General features: G+C 35.3%; 1 protein-coding gene across 2 annotated transcripts; it reads left to right on the top strand.

The window, feature by feature from the left end:
• The first annotated feature begins 8,127 nt into the window (after positions 1-8,127).
• On the top strand, positions 8,128-20,801 carry LOC110801556 (uncharacterized). 2 transcript variants are annotated; one of them, XM_022006912.2, is made up of 14 exons: positions 8,128-8,509; positions 10,146-10,307; positions 11,063-11,128; positions 11,316-11,459; positions 11,536-11,649; positions 12,894-12,995; positions 13,078-13,263; positions 14,542-14,631; positions 14,707-14,841; positions 16,267-16,389; positions 16,960-17,045; positions 17,121-17,733; positions 17,923-18,000; positions 19,410-20,801. In XM_022006912.2, the coding sequence occupies exons 1-14, from the start codon at positions 8,255-8,257 to the stop codon at positions 20,445-20,447; spliced, it is 3,192 nt and encodes a 1,063-aa protein (XP_021862604.1). In that variant the 5' UTR covers positions 8,128-8,254; the 3' UTR covers positions 20,448-20,801. The 2 variants fall into 2 exon arrangements, with proteins under 2 accessions (XP_021862604.1, XP_056686919.1); XM_056830941.1 differs by lacking the exon at positions 8,128-8,509 and having other exon boundaries at positions 10,181-10,307; positions 11,049-11,128.
• The last annotated feature ends 366 nt before the right edge of the window (positions 20,802-21,167 follow it).

Here is a 21,167-nt window from a genome sequence, read left to right on the forward strand (position 1 = left end):
GAATGTAATGAATCCATGTTTTAGTCACTTTTAGCCGGAGTGGGCTGAGTTCGTTCAGCTTAGAATAAATGTCCAAAATGAATTTGGACTAAAGTAGTCGCACCTTTAGGGGTTGCATACGTATCCAAGTTGGAATCAGGCCTTACGCAGTTCTGGTTTTTTATTATGAATTATTCTTTTATTATAAATTCACCTTGCGCGAAATTGCATAAAAATAATCGGATTGTGCATGGATGTACCCCCCAAGTGTTCGATTTTTTTTGTAAAAGTGCAGGAAATATTTTGAACACTTAAGAACAAGTGTTGGAAAAATCCAGAGCACAACTTGCCTACGCTATAATTTTCTAACGCTCACATGGCAAGCGCCAGTAATTTCTAGCGCCAGGCGGTTGGTATGCGCAGTTTTCACATGATTCGATTTATTTTCACGTTTCGTTTTCTAGTTAATTTTGCAAAGCTGATTAACCTCTTACTGCCGAGTGATTGGTGCTCGGTTTTCAGGTGTTATCAAGTGGGGATTTCTTTTATTTTTTCATACGATTTAAGAAATATATATTTTTATTACTTCACCTCTACGAGGGAATTTCCGGGGTTGTAACGTGGTTAAGCTGAAGGTGGAAAAACGGATAAGGCTCAAAATTTCCCAGTATACCCTTAGTGGTTTGACAATTGGACTTGGTGTTTGATATTGTTTGGTCTTTGCAATACTTCATCGTTTTTCATTTTTCACATTTTAGTTTAAGGACTTTTGACTTGACTGGTTACTTCACAATATTTTTGGATTTTTTTGGGGGGGGGGGGGGGGAATGGTACTTGGTGTATAGTCTTTTTTACTTGATTAGTTCATTTTTCAGGTATGCATCTTCTGCTCCGTACTATTGTCATATTGCATTCCCATCCTCGGGTTTGAATTACTGCGGGTTGAATAAAAAGGCTCATTTAGACGAGGTTCAACATGGCTAACAATAAAGTGGATTGATTGTTTCATGGTCAGGGAAAATGATATTTTTAAAGGTTGAAAGTTTCCTCTTGTGTTGGTGGATTATATCTTTCAGAAATCGTTAAGGTGGGCCGAGTGAGCCCCCAAGTGTTGGTCCTATATGTGGATCTTTTCTTCGCAAAGTTAGTGGGCTATGTTAGGCCCAAGTGAGTGATTGATTGTGAACTCTTTTATGTAAAGTGCAGAATAAGTTTTGCCATTTGTTTCCTGTATTGAATAATTTTCCTTTTTGTTCGCTCATTGCTTTTAAAACTGTTATGGTAAGACAATCAAGGATGTAATTTAAAGATGAATTTTTATTGATCTTGGTTAAACATACATGATAAGAAGGATTGATAGCAATTTTAGCCTCTTATTCTATTTTAGGAACGAAATGGAAGGGAGAATGACATATAATTAGTTTGTAGTGCTAGATTCTAGGTTTGAGCTTCTTTAAACTTTGAGTTTGCATCTTCGAACTTTGGATAATCTTGAGTCTTAAGTGTCAGCCAACCTTCTAGTTTGTAGCTTTGCGTTTCCAGTCTGGGAGAGATTTGTTTATGAGTCTGTTATTCTGAACATCCTAGTAGTGGAATGTTTAATTACGAGTGGGGGTCGGGATGTTACCGATTTTGAATATTCTGGTGTGGAACGTTCAATCCGACAAAGGGTAGGTGTTCCATAGTTGTCCCAAATGTTTCTTTATACCAAAGGAATATTTTGAGAAGTCAATTAAGTTTTAAACACTACAAGTAGATGTTTAACCTTAATTGGAGTGCGGTGCTCTTAACTTCATATCTTACATGGGGAGGGTCAAGACCATGTCCTCAATTAGATCTTGTATTGTGTTCCTTAGGTTTCAACAATTTTCGGGTGGAATGACCTTTTTCCTATTTAGACTAGAAGTTGAAGAGAGTAGATTTGATAAAGACTTTTTGAATGATTAGATTTTATGTTGTCAAACGATAACTCTTTGAATTATTCTCGAATTAGTTAGGAACCTTAGAGAAAAATTAATTCGTTTAGAATACATTTGATTTACGAATTATTTTTGAAACTGGAAAGAAGAGAAATGATTTTTTTAAAAGGTTGGATACGATCACCTAGTATTTTATTTATTAAAGTTGACAGATTAAGAGATGTTAATGAGTCAAGACTGATGTATTAGTCAAATTGGGTGGCTAGACTTGATTAACACTACCAGAATGTTCAGATGATAAGGAATGCTTGATCAATCTGAGTGGAAAACTGAATACTTGGAAGTTTGGGTTGCCAGTTTAAAGGGTTTTTTTTTGTTCTTGACAAAGTATTAGACTCGGGAAATAGGTTGCTCTAAAATCTGGACAATAAGAAATTAGGTTATCATGATCGTCTCAAGATTCGATTAAATGTCAAATTTGCATTTTGGGAAATAATTATGTGTCTATTAGTCAAGGTAGAGTTATAGTGCTCTCATAGTCTAGTGTTGACTTTTGTATACTTTCAAGATCTAGGTGATGAAAACTGAATGTGATAATCGCTTATAAATTAAGAATGTTAATTTATTAATTTCGAGGTATGGACTGACTCAATAATCCTTTTAGATAGTGAATGTTATCAATAACAACGTACCAATTATGTCAGCACGCTATTTTGGACGACTCGGGCTCAAAGGTTGGACATGGGTTTGACTCATAACACAAAAATGGATTTTAATAAAACTTTTGGACTGTAACAGCTATAACTTTCAATCTGCTAACTGTTTTGGGCTGAAACTGACTCTGGATGATAGACTAAGGCTAGACCTACAGTTTGATAGGTTATAGGCCTCACAGTTCTTAGTAAAACTCCTTTTATGACCGTTTTAGTGTTTTTACTTTTTGGCTATACAGGTTGGACTTAAGTTACGGGATAAAGATGAAGGGAACTATCCTAGGTGTGGGTGAACTCTAGGAGAAAGACTCTAAGTAAGTGGAGACTCTCTAAGATATAATTCTAGGTGAATGATTACTTGATTGGTAGACTTTAACTTGGTTTAGATTCTTAGGAAACAACTCTGATTAAGACTCTAGGTGGACTTAGGCTAGGTGAACTTAGGCTTTAATTGACATGATGGACTTAAGGGATGACTCACATAAAGGGTGACATCCTCGACTAGGATTTTTGACTCAACTTGACTTGTCCTTTGCCTTGAATATTATTGTAAACACAAATTTCAGGTCTGCAAAATAACGAGAATCAAAACAATGTGAACAAAATATATTTCTATTGATTTTTGATGAATTTGGGTACAGTCTCTAATGTTTGCTCCTCTGATTCGATATCCACTTTGAATTTGACTTGGCTCACGGACTGATTTGATTTGTACTTGAATGAGGGCCTTCGGGCTTGATCTCGTTCAAGGATGTTGATGTAGAATAGAACGGCACGTCAGGTTTGTATGCTTGTTGTTCTTCTTCTACCGGGTTGATTTGATGTCGATTTGGTGTTGCTCACGAACGGGTTTTGATCTTCTTGAATAAGGGCCTTCGGGCTTGATCTCGTCCAAGGTTGATCTTCTAGAATGGAACTGCACGTTGATTTGGATGCTTGATGTTCTTCTTCTAGGGAGGGAGTCGTGACTTGACTGGCAGGAGAATATGTGAGAGATTTAGGTGTGCCGTCTGTTTTCCCCTCCCCCCACATGATGCAGGGAAACTCCTATTTATAGGAGTGAGTTGAACTTTTAGGGTTTTATGTGTTTTGGGCTTCTTGAATTGGAATTGATAGTCACGACTCATTTATAAACGTCTAACCTATTTTGTTAGGTTTAACAAAAAAAAAATTCGGGTTTGATTAAAATAACTAAAATGGGCCAAAATAATTTATGGACCAAAATTAATTAATTTTATCAACCGTCAAATATTTATTAAGTCAATACTTTGACTTTTGACCCTAATAATATCCGACGTGGCACATTTACAAATTTTTCGTGTCTACAATTATTAAGCGATTATAATGAGTAATTTGGTGTAAATCTATTTTTTAACTGATTTTCGAAAATGACTCTTTTTTAAAAAAAAAAATTTGCTTTTAGTGAACGTTAAAGTTATTTCATTAGCATGAACGTTGTTAGGCCGAACATCGGTTTCATTAGGAAGCTAATAACAACTTACGAATCGATTTTAATTATTGCGTACGTTTTAGGAAGTCAAATGCACGAAAAGAGCTTGGGGTGTGACAAAATTCTTGCGCATAGGGGTGTGAGCTAGAATTTTGTTGCGCTGGCCTGTGGGCGTGAGAAAACTCTTGCACCTGCAAGCTCATTTTTGCTTATTCGTGGGTTTATTTTCTGGTCATTCCAACTTGTCATAGTTTATTTTCAATGAATTAGGCCATTTGTTTGAGCGTGCATGTACTCAAACATTCAACATCTCGACACAAAAGTATAATTTATGCGCGTACTGGCCTTTGGGGTAGTTTGTAAATGCTACCTGGCCTTTGTTGTTGTTGTTGTTGTTGTTGTTGTTGTTGTTGTTGTTGTCGTCGTCCTCGTCGTCTGGACATGGAAAACATGCCGTTTGGATCGGATTCCTCCGAATCGTGTCATTTTTATGTCTGGTCTTGTTTAGGTAATGTCCGGGTTCATCCGGGTTCGAGTTTAGTTTTTTTTTTTTTGTTTCGGTCGGGTCGGGTAATTTAGGTCAAAACTTCGGGACAATGTAGTTCGGGTCAACATTGGATTGGTTCTTATCAGATTTGGGTTTTTCGAAATAGATTAGGTTTTTTTGGGTTATATCAGATTGTTCAATTTTCGAGTTTTGATTTTTAGATTTGCTTGTCATTCATAAAAACATTTAATTATTATTATCTTGTAACAATATTTCTTAAAAAAAAGAATCGGTTAAGCGTATACGGTTCATAGTTTTTGGTTTATGGTACATGAGTTACAGTAAGCGACAAGGGTTACATTTTCACATTTTTACAAGTAATAATAATTTTAATTTTTTAAAAAATTGTGTTATTTAATTTAAACTATTGGTAAATTTGAGTTGTTCTTCAGCTCGGATCGGTTTCATGTTTTCAGTTCAGATCTATTTGAGTTAATTCAAATTATTTTTGGTTCGTTCTACTTAGGTTTCGAGTGAAGATCGATATGTTTTGGTCGATTCAGGTATCAGGTCTTTTCGAGTCAAATCAATTTTGATTCGATTTTATTTTCGAGTCGATTCAATTTGGGTTTCGGGTTGATAGGTCAAAATCGAGTTATGAATCAGGTTAATCGGATAGTTTTTTGGGGTTTCGTCAGCTTTGCTAGATCTAGATACTTCTAAATTAACAAAACTAATCCAACTGAAACAAAAGTGACACGGCCCAAACCAAAAGTGACGACTTAAAAGGGACTCGAATCGAATTCAACACGAACTGAATGTACCAACCTCGTACCCGATAAAATACACGAGTAGCCCGTTTCCACTCTACCATAACATAAACTAGAATAGGTCTCGTGCACGCACGATTATTTAAATATTATTAATTGACCATCTTTTTTAACTGAATATTTATCTCTTAAATATATTATTGCGTAATTAATAAATCTCGAACGTACTCGTTTTACACAAATTCTTATTTACAATGGGTGTACAATAAATATTGTACACCAAAGTAAAAGTTAACTCAAAATGCTTAAAAGTTAAGCTTATATATGTAAAAGTTATGTATTTTTTAGTGATAATTTTTTTAATTTTAGTAAAACTTATTTCTTTAAAATGACAAATAATGTATAAAATTAATCATTTAACCTTTTAAAATGTTTATCTATCAACTTTTTTATTACTAATATAAAAGTTAATCAAAACTAGGTTAAAGTTACAAAAATTGGGTAAAAGTTATCTTGGTGTACAATAAATTTATTGTACAACTAGTGCGCACAAGACCTTTTGCTCATTTTATTAAATAACAATATACAATTTTCGTTCTATTACGTATTATATATTTTATATGTTTAATATGATGATTTGACCAAATTAAATATTTGATATGCTTCATATGAACAAAATATTGAGTAAGAATGTTTTCTATTATTGATATGGCAATCTGACTAAGTATTACCAAAATTGTCTAATAATGTCATATTTAATAATCCTATATTTTTTCTATTTATAACATTTATACAAAAGGAGAGAAAATAAAAATAGAATAAAGTAGATATTTTTTTTAGGAAAAGGTTTTTGGCGGGAAAAAAATCGCACCAGGAATTAACACGTGTCATTCCTGGTGTCTATTTTAGTATATACTCCCTCCGTATTTTTTTAAGAGATACACTTGGTCGGGCACGGGTATTAAGAAGAATAATTGAATAAAATAAAATAATAAAGCAAGTGGGGTTGGATAGATATTTTAATAACAAAAGGTCTTGCGCGCATAAGGTGTACAATAAATCTATTGTACACCAAGATAACTTTTATGCATTCTTTTGTAACTTTAACCTATTTTTCTGTAACTTTTATATTATAAAATTAAAAAGCTGATAGATAAACATTTTAAAGGGTTAAATGATTAAGGATTTTTTGGATAAAACCACCTTTTAAAGTTCAACTTTTTGAAATAACCACCTTATATGTTTTTTTTAAAAAAAAACCACCTTAAACTTCCAAAGTTTAAGAAATCACCACCTTCTGTTAACTTCCGTCAAATGTTCTGTCTGTGGGGCCCACATCCAACGGCCAAATATTCGGAAGTTAACGGAAAATTTGACGGAACATTTTTGACGGAAGTTAACCGGAGGTGGTGATTTCTTAAACTTTGGAAGTTTAAGGTGGTTTTTTTAAAAAAAAAACATATAAGGTGGTTATTTCAAAAAGTTGAACTTTAAAAGGTGGTTTTATCCAAATAATCCAATGATTAATTTATACATTATTAGTGATTTTGAAGAAATAATTTTTATTCAAATGAAAAAATTCATCATTAAAAAATAGGTAACTTTTACATATATAAATGTAACTTTTAAGCATTTTGAGTTAACTTTTATTCCTGTGTACAATATTTATTTTACACCCATTATAAATAAGAATTTGTGTTTTAATAATTAAACATGTGGGGACCAAGTCATTTTGGTGGGTTTATGAAATTATTTGTTTAATAGGATGGTGGGTGATAGAGTATATTAGATGTATTATTTAATTAGATGATGAGGTTGATAAGTTACTAAAAATAGCAAGTGTATCTCTTAAATAAATACGGCCGGAAAAGTAAGTGTATCCCTTAAAAAAATATAGTAATAATAGATGTTGAGGTCTCGAGTCTTGACTCTTACAAGAGCGATTTCCTTCAATATTGTTTAAAGAACGTCAAATTCCCAAAATGCGCCACTTTTTAACTTAATTCCCACCATACCGTCCACGTCAGCATTAAAACCGGTCTCTTTTTTTTTTAACGAAGCGACACTAAACCGCTATCTCAGGTAGCGGTTGACTTAAGTAAACCGCTATCTGAGATAGCGGTTTATAATCACGTAGGTAGTACTATTTATAAATGGTTAAAAATTAAAAAAAACTGCATCAGCTAGGGGGATCGAACCCACGACCTTTTGGTTAGGAAATAAACACTCTATCCGCTGAGCTACAGACACTAATGTTGATAAGTTAAATTTAGAAATGTTTATAATTAATATTAATAAATGGTTAAAAAGAAATAAACACATCAGGTAGGATTCGAACCCACAACCTCCTGCGTAGAAACAACACACTCTATCCACTGAGCTATAGACACAATTGATGTCATAAGAGGTTACTTCTAAATTATATTTCTATTTAAACTGTAATTCATGTTAAAAATAATTTACAATTAAGTAAACCGCCATCTGAGATAGCGGTTTTGTTTTAATACAAACCGCTATCTGAGATAGCGGTTTATAACATTGAACCGCCATCTCAGATGGCGGTTTGCTTTAAAACGAAACCGCTATCTCATATAGCGGTTCAATGCTGAACCGGAAAAAAAAATTACTTCTCTTTCTCCTTTGCTTACGTGGACGGTATGGTGGGAAATAACTTAAAAAGTAACGTATTTAGGGAATTGTTGGATCTTTATGCAATATTGAAGGAAATCGCTCCTCTTACAAAGCTACAAAAGCGTCCACGGAGGTCTATATCAGTAGTGTCCTTTTGCCCTCCTCAAATTTTTTAATTTTTGCCTTTTTCTCCATTCCCAAAAAGCAACTTATAAAAGCAGCAGAATAATCATCAATCATCCTTTAACTGCAACTATTGGAATCTTCAAACTCCAAAGTACGCTCCGATTCTACATTCCCAAATTATGAGATTATTCCGAGGAAAGGACACCGCCGATTCCTTCTCATCACCGTCAACGCCGTCACAATCACCAACACCGGTGACGGCGACGTCTTTTACCGGACCTGCGCGGCCGATTAGATTCGTATACAGCGACGAGCATGGTAAGTTTCGAATTGATCCCGAAGCTTTGGCTGTTCTTCAGCTTGTCAAGGAGCCAATTGGAGTCGTCTCCGTCTGCGGCCGCGCTCGCCAGGGAAAGAGCTTTATACTTAATCAGGTTGATCTTTCTCTCCTCTTGAATTCCGGTTTTATTAAAAAACAATTGAACTTTTTGAAGTAGAATTTACAAGGGTTTATGGATTACGGTTGGTTGAATTTATTTGACTTTTTTCCCCGTGTAATCCGATTATTGATGCTTAATAATTTTGTGAAGTATGATTCAGTAACTTTGACAATTGATATTGTGTTGATCACATGCAATTGTGTTTGTAATTCGATTCTGACAATGTAATGCATACTAGATGACAGTTTATGTGCTTCAAGAACCTAAATTGATAGTTATTGACCAGTATTCCTCGTAGGAGCAATGTTTTCGGTAATTTGCAAGATGCCTAGAATTTCAAGTTTGATTTTGCTGGTAAGGGATATATTTTTATACTTAGTGCATGTTTGGTATAAATTTAGGAAGAGGAAATAGAATGGTAAAAATAAGTAGGGAAAATGATAATGCTAAGTGCTACCATTGTTCTCGTTTGGTATGACCAGGGAAAGGAATCATTTATATCAAATTGGGGATTGAGGAAGGAAAAAATTATGGGAATCATTTATATCAAATTGAGGCTCGAGAAGGATAAAAATGAGGGGTAATGGTTAACCATAGGAAATGGATTTAGGATTGGTGATAGAATCAAATTTATTTTATCAGAGCTCAAAGACCAAGCAATGCACATCTTCTCACGTCTTACCTAACTACACGAAGTTGATCATTTCATTTGACCATCTACGAAATATGAAACACTGTAACAAATACTAGTTCTATATCTCTGCACAAGAGCCATTTGATGGTATTTTTAACCACCTATTGCATTGGTTTTTCTGTTTATAGACGAAGGCTGCAAATGTAGAGCATATAACTATGAAGTGATTCTTTCCTAGGATATCTCCCCTTTTGTCCTTCCCTACCATTTACTTTTCAGTCATCCACTACAATGCTCATAACATATTCCCATAGACCCACTTGGACTCCCGTCTACCTTGATAGTGGAATTGCTATTAAAAATGCCACAATCTACCTAAATTAGTGAACCACTAAAGACCTAAAACCATTTCAAATGCTCTGAAATGCCCATTGCATTAACCTATAATTTTTTTTTTCTTTGAGACTCCATTTTATGTGTTTATGTGTCTCGGGATTTTTGGTGTTGGGAGCTCTCTGGACTTGCGGGGCAGTAGAGAGACTGAGGTAATAGACATTACAAGGAATGGAAGATTACAAAACAAGTTTCATTAGGTGTTACAACTATTTGGTAAGCCTGCTTAGAGGCACCACCACACTACAATATAGAGCCAATTCTGAGGATGTGGAAGAATCACTATGATATGGAGCCAATTTTGAGGATGTGGATAAATGTTCTTGATATCATTTTTACGAAGGACTGATGAAGAAATTTGCAGCACTAGTTTTGATAGCACCATAGTGGTCTGACAGTGAGCCATTTGTTAGAGCATTTTTCTTGCTGACACTTATTGAAATTTGAAAATATTAGAGAAAAGAAAGTTAATATTTTATTTCAGGGAGCTTTTGTGTTTCTCACCTTTTTTCTTCTATCCACATCTTTCGTTCTGCATATGTTTGATGCTGTATTGTCAATTTGTCACAACATTGAAGCTTAATTATTTGTAACTGGTTCTAGCTTCTTGGGAGGAGCAGTGGATTTCAAGTTGCATCCACTCATCGACCATGTACAAAAGGACTTTGGTTGTGGAGCACACCTTTGAAGAAGACTGCTCTTGATGGAACAAACTACAATCTTATACTATTAGATACTGAAGGAATCGATGCTTACGATCAGACAGTCAGTGTTTCTTCTGTTTATGATTCTCTCCCTATTTTATTGTACTAAATTACTTATTTTGGTCTTTTTATTCATGACAATAAGAGTCTGTTTAATTTAAATCTGCTATCCTATGTATTTTAACCCCAATTTAATACTTCGTATAAATTTAGAAAGTACTCCGTATAAATATCATTACTATACGGAGCATAGTATTACTTCCCTTTGTACATAAATACATTAAATGAAACTTTTATATTCACACATGCATAAGTTGGATCGAAGCATAAGTTTATTTTACTTGTAAACATATAATAAATGGATATTGTAAATTGTAATAAAGTTTTTTTGAAGATTATTCTAAGGTTCATTGATTATAGTTTTTTGAATCGTGTATAAAAAGTTATTTACACTTAACTTAAATATTAGCAAAGTTTATATGAAAATCAAACTCTCCTTCAGAAAAAAATAAAAGAAATCTAACTCTCTTCCTTCTTATCTTAAATTTTTTAGCTGAACGGCAAGCTCTAAATTTCTCTTATTAAATATCTTTCTGTAAACAAATATTTTTGACATGAAACACCTATGTGGCAGTGGTGCACTCTGTGCTCTTGAAAAGTTTTATCTTCTAATATATATTCCTGGAGGACTATCCTCGCTCTTTGCGTGTTCCATGCCTTACAGTGATGATATTATAATGGCTGTTTTATTTTGTTTTTTATGAGTAATTGTGTCTAGTTAACTTCGTTGTATTTGATTCAGATGATATTTTACAGGGAACATACAGCACACAAATATTTTCTTTGGCTGTTCTCTTATCCAGTTTGTTCATCTTCAACCAGGTAGGAAACCTTTTTATAGATTGGTCATTGTTAATTGATCGCATATTTGCAGTTGTATTTGTTTGTTGAGTGATGTGCTGGCTGATTTATCTGTTTGTACTTCTCAAGTCCTCATATAACATTTGTATAGATAACTTATTTGCTACATAGTGTAGCAGTAATTGATGAAAAGTTTCTCTAATTATAGATGGGTGGAATTGATGAGGCTGCATTGGATCAACTTTCCCTTGTGACCGAAATGACTAAACATATTCGTGTTAGGGCATCTGGAAAAAGGACCACAGCTTCTGAACTTGGACAATTTTCCCCGATCTTTGTTTGGCTTTTGAGGGTAACTTCCATAGTGTCCTGTAATGTAGGCTTGGAAGCTTCTGGCTTCTTTAATTTACATGTACGCTATTATGCAGGACTTCTATTTGGATTTGGTTGAAGATGACCGAAAGATAACTCCCCGTGATTATTTGGAGCTTGCCCTTAGGTCAGTTCAAGGGAGTGGAAAGGACATCGCTGCCAAAAATGAGGTATGCATAGCAAGATTCTTGGTAGCAGTGAAATATAAAAGGACGGTTTGAGAATTACATTGGGTAGTTAAGATCAATTTATAATTTGGAAACCCTTTTTTTTTTCTTCCCGTTTTTGCTCTTTGATCATTACAGATAACGAAGTCTTAGTTGTACTTAGTTTCTAACTATCTACTCCTGCATGTCACAATTTCTCTTTATGGTTGTCTCTTATTTGCCATGTTTCTACATTAAATATACAAGTACAATTATATCAACTGGAAAATGCAGCGAAAATATCTTTTGACTTAGGGTTTTAATGCATTAAATTACAGTAATTTTGTTTCTAATAGGAAGTAATAGAGGGTAATTGTGTTTCACATCTAAAGTTAAGGGGAAACACCTTCTCCGTCATGCATCCGCTCCCCTTTCTGATCACATTGTCCTGACTCACGGCAGGAGCCTCTTTAAAGGAATTGAGTTAAAATTGATGCTTATGTATACAAGTTGGCAAATGGGTTTTTCTTCTTTGCCTCCCCGTCCAAACATGGCCATCATTCTTAGGTTTGATTCCTCTATGAGGAGATGCCTTTTGGTCCCTAGGGTCATGACTCTCGGGATGACTCCTTTAATTCCATCATGTGCACCTTCAATGACTTCTTTAAAGTTTAGGATACCCTTTTTATTCCTACATCAACAACTTTTCCTATATGAGTGGATATTGTCTAACATGGGTAGTGGGATGTGTACGGCCTAATGGACTAATGGGTAATCAGCAGATCTGGGAATCATATATACACATCTGACATGGTAAGTGGGGTGGCTGTAAAATTGTGGTTTTGATATATTGACCATCATGTTTCCACCCTATTTGCTACTCACCTAGAAACCATTGTCCCACTTGATATAGTTTAATGTAAGAGGGGTTTGTCTATGTACTGTGAATGTCTTTTTTTTCTTTGGTATTTTTCTAGTGTGAGGTGGGTACAGTGGGGAATGACAGACCTCTTGAGTAATGTTACCTGCTGGTGTGGGCTTGGAGTTGGGAGTTTATACCCATTGCCTTTAACGGGTGGTGGATGGAAAATTGAGGGTACATGGGGCCTTCGCCCTGGTGCACCATTGTCATTGTTTTGTTTTTGCTTATGATGTTATAGATACATTAAATAATTAATAACAGTGACCATGAATGCGTTTTTTATATTGATCATGCTAGTAATACAAGTCATTTGGCTGGACTGATGTAATAACATTTTGTTCATTAGATTCGGGAATCCATTCGAGCTCTCTTCCCTGATCGTGAATGTTTCACCCTTGTTCGGCCATTGAACAGTGAGACTGAACTTCAGCAGCTTGATCAAACATCAGTAAGTATCTCTGTTCTCTAATACACTTGTGTGTGGACTATATTTTTAAGTTATTCACATTGTATTCATGATGTATGTGCAGTTGCACAACCTTAGACCAGAATTTAGATCTGGTCTGGATGCATTAACGAGGTTTGCGTTTGAAAGAACAAGGCCCAAGCAAATTGGGGCAACCGTAATGAATGGACCTATGCTCGCTGGTTTAACACAATCATTTCTAGATGCATTGAATAATGGCGCTGTTCCTACAATAAGTTCCTCTTGGCAGGTTAGTCTTCCACAAGATACCCTTGACCTCTCTGCATATGATTTTAGTAACTACTAACTAGAACTAGTGCTTGTTAAATCAATGATGTGGGGTCTTGAGAAAGAAACTTTAAAGTTCTTGTGTCCTTTTAGGTAATAGACACTTACAAAGGATCATTTTTGCCAAAAAAAGTTTAGTTTTCACTTCAGTAGCAGATGCACACGGTTCAGGACTAAAATGCTAAGCCGGTCAGGTCATAAATGCTAATCTTTATAACTGCATCAGTATATGAAGCTCCTTTCTTCCAGGAAGAGTTAAAACAAGACACCCTTCAAGTGCACAGGTTCTGCTCACAAAAAGGGGATTCCTCATTTCATTATTACTTCGACATTCTACCTTGAGTACAATATCCCTGAACAGACTCTCTAGGTTCAAATTTCTTTTTAAATACACAATCACTCTTTTGAAACCATACATTATATATTGCTTCTGAAAAACATATAGGCTTGGTTTTGAGACTTTTGACAGAAGATTGCAGTATCCCAGCAATTGCAGTATTCTCCCTCAATTGTCAACCGAGAAAGAACATTCAAAAAAATATTTAATTGGCATTTTAAAGTGACAGTTAACTAGGTTCAAATTTCCTATTAAATACACTATCACTGTTTTGATATGGGTTTAGTTGAGCATTTTGAGGAATGGTGAATGTAACAACAAGATCTTTGTTTTTTTTTTGACGGGACAAGAATTTGAATAAAAGTTCAAATGTTTTTAGGACTTTAGGTTAATAACATGATCATATCCGGGGATCTTGGGGAATAAATATGGAAAGGAGCTAAATACATGTTATGCATTCCTTTATCAGATATCAAAACAGAAAGGACTCATGAGTGAAAGAACTTAATACATATTTCATTAATTTCGGAAATATATCCTGTACCATGTCTCTTTGTTGGTGAGAAATAGAAAAAAACTTATAAAAGAATACAACAACAACAACAACAAAGCCTTAGTCCCAAAATGATTTGGGGTCGGCTAACATGAATCGTCGTAGAATAAAACTTATAAAAGAATGAATAAGAAAAATCCTGGACCGATGCTCATATATCTCATGAGGTATAAGATGAGCTATGACAAAGCATGTACAACGGATGAATGAATGAAGCTCATCTATACAATGATAATAAATTAAATATTTGGTTCAGTTAGACTTCTTTCGTTGTAGCAGCTCCAATTATTCTTAGCATTGCAAATTTTATGTTTAGACTCTGTTTAATGCAAAGGTAATTTTTCTTGTAGAGTGTTGAAGAAACCGAGTGCAGAGGGGCATACAACAGAGCTTCTGAAGTATATTTTTCTTCTTTTGACAAGTCAAAGCCACCTGAAGAGGTAAGGGTCTTTCGTGTATGGTACTTTTATGATATAGGTATACTTCCATTTATGTTCTCATGCCTTGTTTTATAGGCAGCACTTAGAGAGGCTCATGAAGAAGCAGTGCAGAATGCTTTAAGCATATTTAATTTAAATGCGGTAGGAGCAGGTCCAGCAAGGCAGAAATATGAGATGCTTCTGCAAAAGTTCTTTAGGAAGGAATTTGAGGTGATTAAAGTTTGTTTTTTTTGGTACACTAGATGTTTGCCTGCACACCATTCCAGCTAACTTGTTGTCGTCTCCCTTTCACGAAAAAAACGTTCCTTCCCGTATACTTCTGTTACTTTCATTTTAGATCTATTAATATTATGTGAAGATTGTATCTCGCAACCACATTAATGTTTTAAGATTTGAGTCCCACTTCATAAGTTGCTTTACATTCTTTTATCATAGTGTGGAAGCGTATTTTACTTCTAGTTGCTGCACATGCATTTATTTGAAGTGTCTATGATTATTAAATCAGTTCCTTCTAGATATGACATTCTGTTCATCTGCTGAATCCTGCCTTCTTTTTGTTATCAGACATTGTGGCAGTCTTCTACTTGTCAAATTTGTTAGATATCCTAGTTATTAAATCTTGAAGGACCGAGATAAACAGCAAGGACACTCTCTAAAAGCACAAACTTTTTGAGATTAGGATACTCCTAAGTTTTAAATAATTTAAATTCCTAAATTGGGCCTCCAGCCCCTTAGTTTCTTTTGATTAGGGGTAAAACTGCATTTTTTTTATACGTCTAGATTTTAGACTTCCCATGAACTTGCCCCCAATGCCATCCATACTGAGTTGTTATTTTTGACCTCCAATGTTGTTCTCTGCCTCCATTAATCTTCTTTTAGTCTGGTGACCATATAGAATTTCCAGCAACTTATACATTTATCATTAACTGTCCTGTACCCAACACAGTCGTTTGAATAGTTACATTCCAGATTTGTCCTTTTATTATGCCGGGAGTGCTATGCCAGGTTCTCTTAGGCTGTATATTTGTGAACAACAGCAAGAATGTGGCGAGACTTTTTTATGTATGCTTTCTAGGATTATATATACAAATTTCGTTGGAGGGTTCTCCTCTACATACTGGAATTTGTAAATGATTCCCAAATTGTTATTACTTACTTTCTCCGTTTCTTAATAGATGCATCATATGTAAATGGCACATGAACTAAGGAGAAGAAGATAGAGTGTGGTATTTACATATTTGCCCATATTATCAGTTGGTAAGAGAGTATGGAAAGTAGTAACATGTGGGTTAGTCCCCTCTTTAAGAAACAAACTTGGGGACAAGAAAGTAATTTTGCACACATTAACTTACTAGAAGGAGAAATGATGCATTTATTGAGAAACATCCGAAAATGGGATATGATGCATCTATTAAGAAACGGAGGAAGATTGAGTTTAGAACATACTTTGCTATGTAATAGCAGTTCCTTAATTATTTTTTCTTTGGCCTTGTTTTAAATTTTGAAGTTGTATCATTGTATGTTGAGTGTAGGGTTTCTTCATTTTCTCAATCTTTTAAGATTTCTCGCTTTTCAGGTTATCAACTTACTTTTGCTTTCATTCACATATTTCTCTGTTATATATTTCTAATGCAGGACTATAAGAAAAATACATACATGGAGGCAGATCTACAATGTTCAATGGCAATTCAGAATATGGAAAAGAAATTAAGAACAGCTTGTCATGCCCCTAATGCTGAACTAGTTCAAGTGCTTAAGGTTCGAAATCTTTTGCCTCAACTTCCTGTATAACTTTTGAGTACTATTTGTAAAATTCTATAGAGGCTGTAGCTTCTGTTGTTCTATGGTGATATTGCTTAAATCTGGTCAAAGGAATATCTTTCTGTAATTCTGTCGTCGTGGAACTTAGTTTGAAGGTTTTGGAATGCCACCTTTGAGAATTATCTCTACAGGACATTTAAGCATCATGTGCAATGTTTGAGGCTCCATCTATTCCATCCATACGCCCTTCCCCCACCCCCAAAAAATAGGTATATCCGCTCTCGTTTACATAGGTACTTCCTCCATTTTTTAGTTGACACACTTTATTTTGGCACACATATTAAGAAAAGGTGACAAAGGAAGGTAACAGACAATAATATCTCTACCCACTAACACACTACCCACATACCTACATACACATCTAAGGGCGAAATAGGAAATTTGAACATCATGGTTTATGAAATGCATCCTAGCTTCGCTCTAGTTACCGACTTGCATGCATAGGTTCAGATTAATAATTAGGGTAGTTTATTGTAATAAACAACTTAAATGCATTTATTCTGGCAGATGCTTGATGATCTTTCATCCGAGTATGAAGCATCATGTTACGGCCCTAGGAAGGAAGAAAAGAAGGCTATATTCCTGCAGCGAAGGTAAATGCTGGTTTTTGGCTATGCTAATAGCTTCCTCTGTCATAATGTTTTATCTAATTATGCGAAATTTCCCAGTTTTGAAGGTCTAATAGCTGATGTTGCCAAAAAGCAGCTTGATCAGATTGGACTGGAACGAAGTGCCCTTATATTAAAGTGCCAGTCCCTTGAAGATAATATGGCTTTGCTCACCAAGAAGTTGGAAGCCAGCGAGAAGCAAAAGTCTGAGTATTTGAATCGCTATGATGATGCTATAAGTGACAAGAGGAAAATTGCTGATGATTATACAAACCGAGTTACTAACTTACAAAGTAAATATAGTTCTGTGGATGAGAGATGTTCAACCTTATTAAAAACGTTGGATTCAGAAAAGAAGGAATCTTCTCAATGGAAAAAGAAATACGAAGAGGTCTTATTGAAGCAGAAATCTATAGAAGATGAAGTTTCTGCAGAGATAGGCGTTCTCAAGTCTAGGGGCAGTGCGGCTGAAGCAAGTTTGGCTGCTCTTCATGAACAAGCTCAATCTGCAAAAGAAGAAGCTGAGGAGTGGAAACGGAAGTATGATATTGCTGCTACGGAGGCCAAATTATCCCTTGGAAAGACAGCTGTTGTGCAAGAGAGTACAAATAAGAATATGCAATTAAGGGTAGATAAGCTAAGAGCTGAATTTGATAAGACTTTGGCTGAAAAGGTCTGACATACTCTGCTATTCTTTATTTATATTTATTAACTTCCTTTCTATCGTAGTACCGGTTTGATAATCTGCCAAAGAGGTGCATTCATAGATGCCTTTGCAGTCACGAAATGCTTAAAGATATACTTCGTATAAAAAAGCATCATTAATCTAATTATCTGTTTCTTCTTTTGAAATAAAATTCAGGATAATGAGCTCAAGGAGAAGGTGGCAAAAGTCGATCAGGTTGAGCAACAGTTGACAACTTTACAACTAGGGTTGAAGGTGAGTATCTGTGTTTTTACGGATTCTAGCTTTAATAACTAGCTAGTGTTTAGACATGCCTGGATTTTTGATAAGTTTGTGCAATGATTGAACTCAGCATTCAGCTAGTGTTTACGCTTTATTCTCTGCACCTGAATCAAGGTGCTCTGGTCTTGATCTGGTCTGTATATTTCTGGAATTCTGGTCTAGTCTGGTACCTCATGGTCTGATTGAAATTTGAGTGTATTGACTTTGACGCTAATTTCTAAGAAACCCCATTATCATGTGGGATCTTTTAGATTTCATCTCTATGTGTATTTTCCAGAATTTAATTTTACTAATACGTAATTTTATATATACTTCCTCCTTTCTTGAATGTTAGTCTTATTTCCGTATTGAGTTGGTTTTTTTGTAAGTCCCTTTTGGTACCTTTCCTTACTTATCCAACATTTATTCCCATTATACCCTTACAAATATCCAAATGGCCCACTTGTTTAGTCCTAAGCAAACCTTTATCCCCACTAAACCCCCTAATTATTTCTCTCTCCTACCACATGGGTACTTAGATTCTATTGAAATTTATGTGACAAGTGTACTTATGTTGGGTTGTCTTAGATTCCAAAATGGACTAACATTCAAGAACGGAGGGAGTATTTTTAACAAGTAAACGGAAATAAGTAGATGTAGTCTGTCTTGGTCTGAAAATTTCAGGTCTCCCCTGATCTGGTCTGATTTTGATAAAATAAGTAGTAAGCTCCTGTAATAAGGTGAAGAGATCATAACGCAAGGAGGGATAGAATCAATAAATACTCATGCACCTTTGATTTCCTCTACTGTTAGTAATTTGAAGCTTGATGTTCTTGTTCTTTTGTCTTCCATGGTTCGTATCATATAGGTGAATGATGATGGGACAAGAATCTAAACCTAATGATTGAAGTACTATCATTTCCTGTACCAAAAATCAGGGTGGTTAAATTCAAATAACTACTGTGAAAATTGGACTGATGGCTGTTTCAGTTTACATCATAGACATCTCTTGACTCTGTTTGTTGGTATTGACTTATATTTTCCTTCAAGGGGAACTGATAATGGACTAGATTTTCCTGTAGTTAAGCTAATTTCCATTGACTAAGGAGCTGTGTAATTCCTAAGTTACTAGACGAGTGGAAATTACATGAATGACCGATTTTCTATGTCTGAGACAATCTAGCGTGACTTGGATAGTACAAGAAACATTGTGATAAATTTTAAAATGTAATGGAGCTCATAATGAAATACACTGAACTAGTCTGGATTGGGCATGTCTCTCAATGCCTCATTCTTTCTACCACTCCATTATATTACTGGTAATTGGCATACATCTTATGTTTACTATCTTTCATATGTCAATGCATCAATAGTTTGATTTATTGTGTTCCCAATCTTTGTAGGCTGCTGAGTCACAGATCATTAACTATGATATGGAAGTAGCGGATTTAAAATTCAAGATTAAGGTGCTCGAAGAGAAATTGGAAGCTGCAAACGTGACAGCACAATCATATGAGAGACAGTCGAAGATACTCGAGCAGGAAAAAATCCATCTGGAAGAGAAGTATCAACCTGAATTCATGATGATAGATGAGTTACAAGAGAGATGTAGAGCTGCTGAAATTGAATCCAGGAGAGCTGTTGAAATAGCTGATAAAACACGAGCAGAAGCAACAAATGCTTTAAAGGAAAAAAGTGAGATTCAGAAAATATACATGGAAAGATTGGCCCATATTGAGAAGGCAGAGAGGCAGATTGAAAACTTAGAGAGGCAGAAAAAGGATCTAGCTGATGAACTTACAAGAATACGAGCATCAGAAATGGATGCAAAATCTAAAGTGATGTTGCTGGAGGGTAGAGTTGAAGAAAGAGAGAAGGAGATAGAATCTCGAATGAAATTAAATAATGCTGAAAGATCCAGCACAGTTCAAGTTCTTAATGAATTACTTGAGACAGAACGAACAGCTCGAGCAGAAGCTAATCGCAGGGCTGAAGCCCTCTCTGTTCAGCTGCAGACCACCCAGGGTAAGCTTGATCTAGTCCAACAAGAGTTGGCTTCTGTTCGTTTTAATGAATCAGCCCTGGAAGCGAAGCTAGAGGCTAGTAATTCTAATGGGAAACGTTCAATTGTGGAGGCCCTTCATACAAGGGTTGATTCTGCTGAGGATGATAGACTTATTACTCGAGTGACGAAGAAGCTTAAGAACATTGGAAGCCCTTTTCGGCAAATAGCATCACCAGAACATGGTAGTTTGATTTTTGGGAGTGGTGAACATGGTGCTGACCAAAAGAATTCTGAAGATTATACCAAGTTTACCATTCAGGAACTTAAGCAAGAACTTGTGAAACATAATTTTGGTGCTGAGTTGCTAAAGCTGGCTAATCCAAACAAAAACCAAGTCCTTGCTTTGTACGAAAGATGTATCCTTGAGAAGTATTGATCAGCTAATGCTCTTGGAGTAGTTCTGGTAGCAGATTATTTTTACGCGTAGGCCTTCAAGTGAACCCTTAGCTATACTCGTCGGATAGGCAACTAACTTGCATATCAGCCTGCAATGTGATTGGTAAGTCCTTTGGCTCGTTGACATGAAGTTGGGTGCCTTTATACTGAAACTGGGTTTGTTTGTCCTGTGCTGCTGCACATACTTGATTCTTTCTTGAATCTTCAAAGACCTTGCTGTCATGCTGTGAATATCAATTGATAGGCATACCTTAAAAGATTTTTCTTCAACTGGTTTGGCAGTTTTTTCAGCCAATATTTGCATTGATCAAATGCTATTAAAACTTCTTTTTCATGATTCTGAGAAAGTGAGTTTGAAATTACCTTATTTTTGTCAAGTGTATACATATTCTTGCAAGGGTGCAACTCCAGAGGATCCAAACGCTTACAGAAGTTGTGTACTATAGAGTGTTGCATATTTTTAACTGATTTTAAGATAGATATCAGAGCTACTGTAAAAAAAGTTGCGCTGATTTGATCATCATAGCTCCATAGTTTGTGGGTGTGTAAGTTCTTCCTGCACTTTACATTTACTTTCTGGCTTCTGGTTATGCAGAGTTTTGTAGAGTATTTTGCTTCTGAAACACGCGTGTATAAGCTTTTTTTGAGTTTTCTCTCTTGTAAAGTGTCAAACGGCTCAAACCATGTCTTGGCATACCAT

This window comes from Spinacia oleracea, chromosome 6 (genome assembly GCF_020520425.1).
Source record: "Spinacia oleracea cultivar Varoflay chromosome 6, BTI_SOV_V1, whole genome shotgun sequence".
In the NCBI taxonomy this organism is placed as follows: Eukaryota; Viridiplantae; Streptophyta; class Magnoliopsida; order Caryophyllales; family Amaranthaceae; genus Spinacia; species Spinacia oleracea.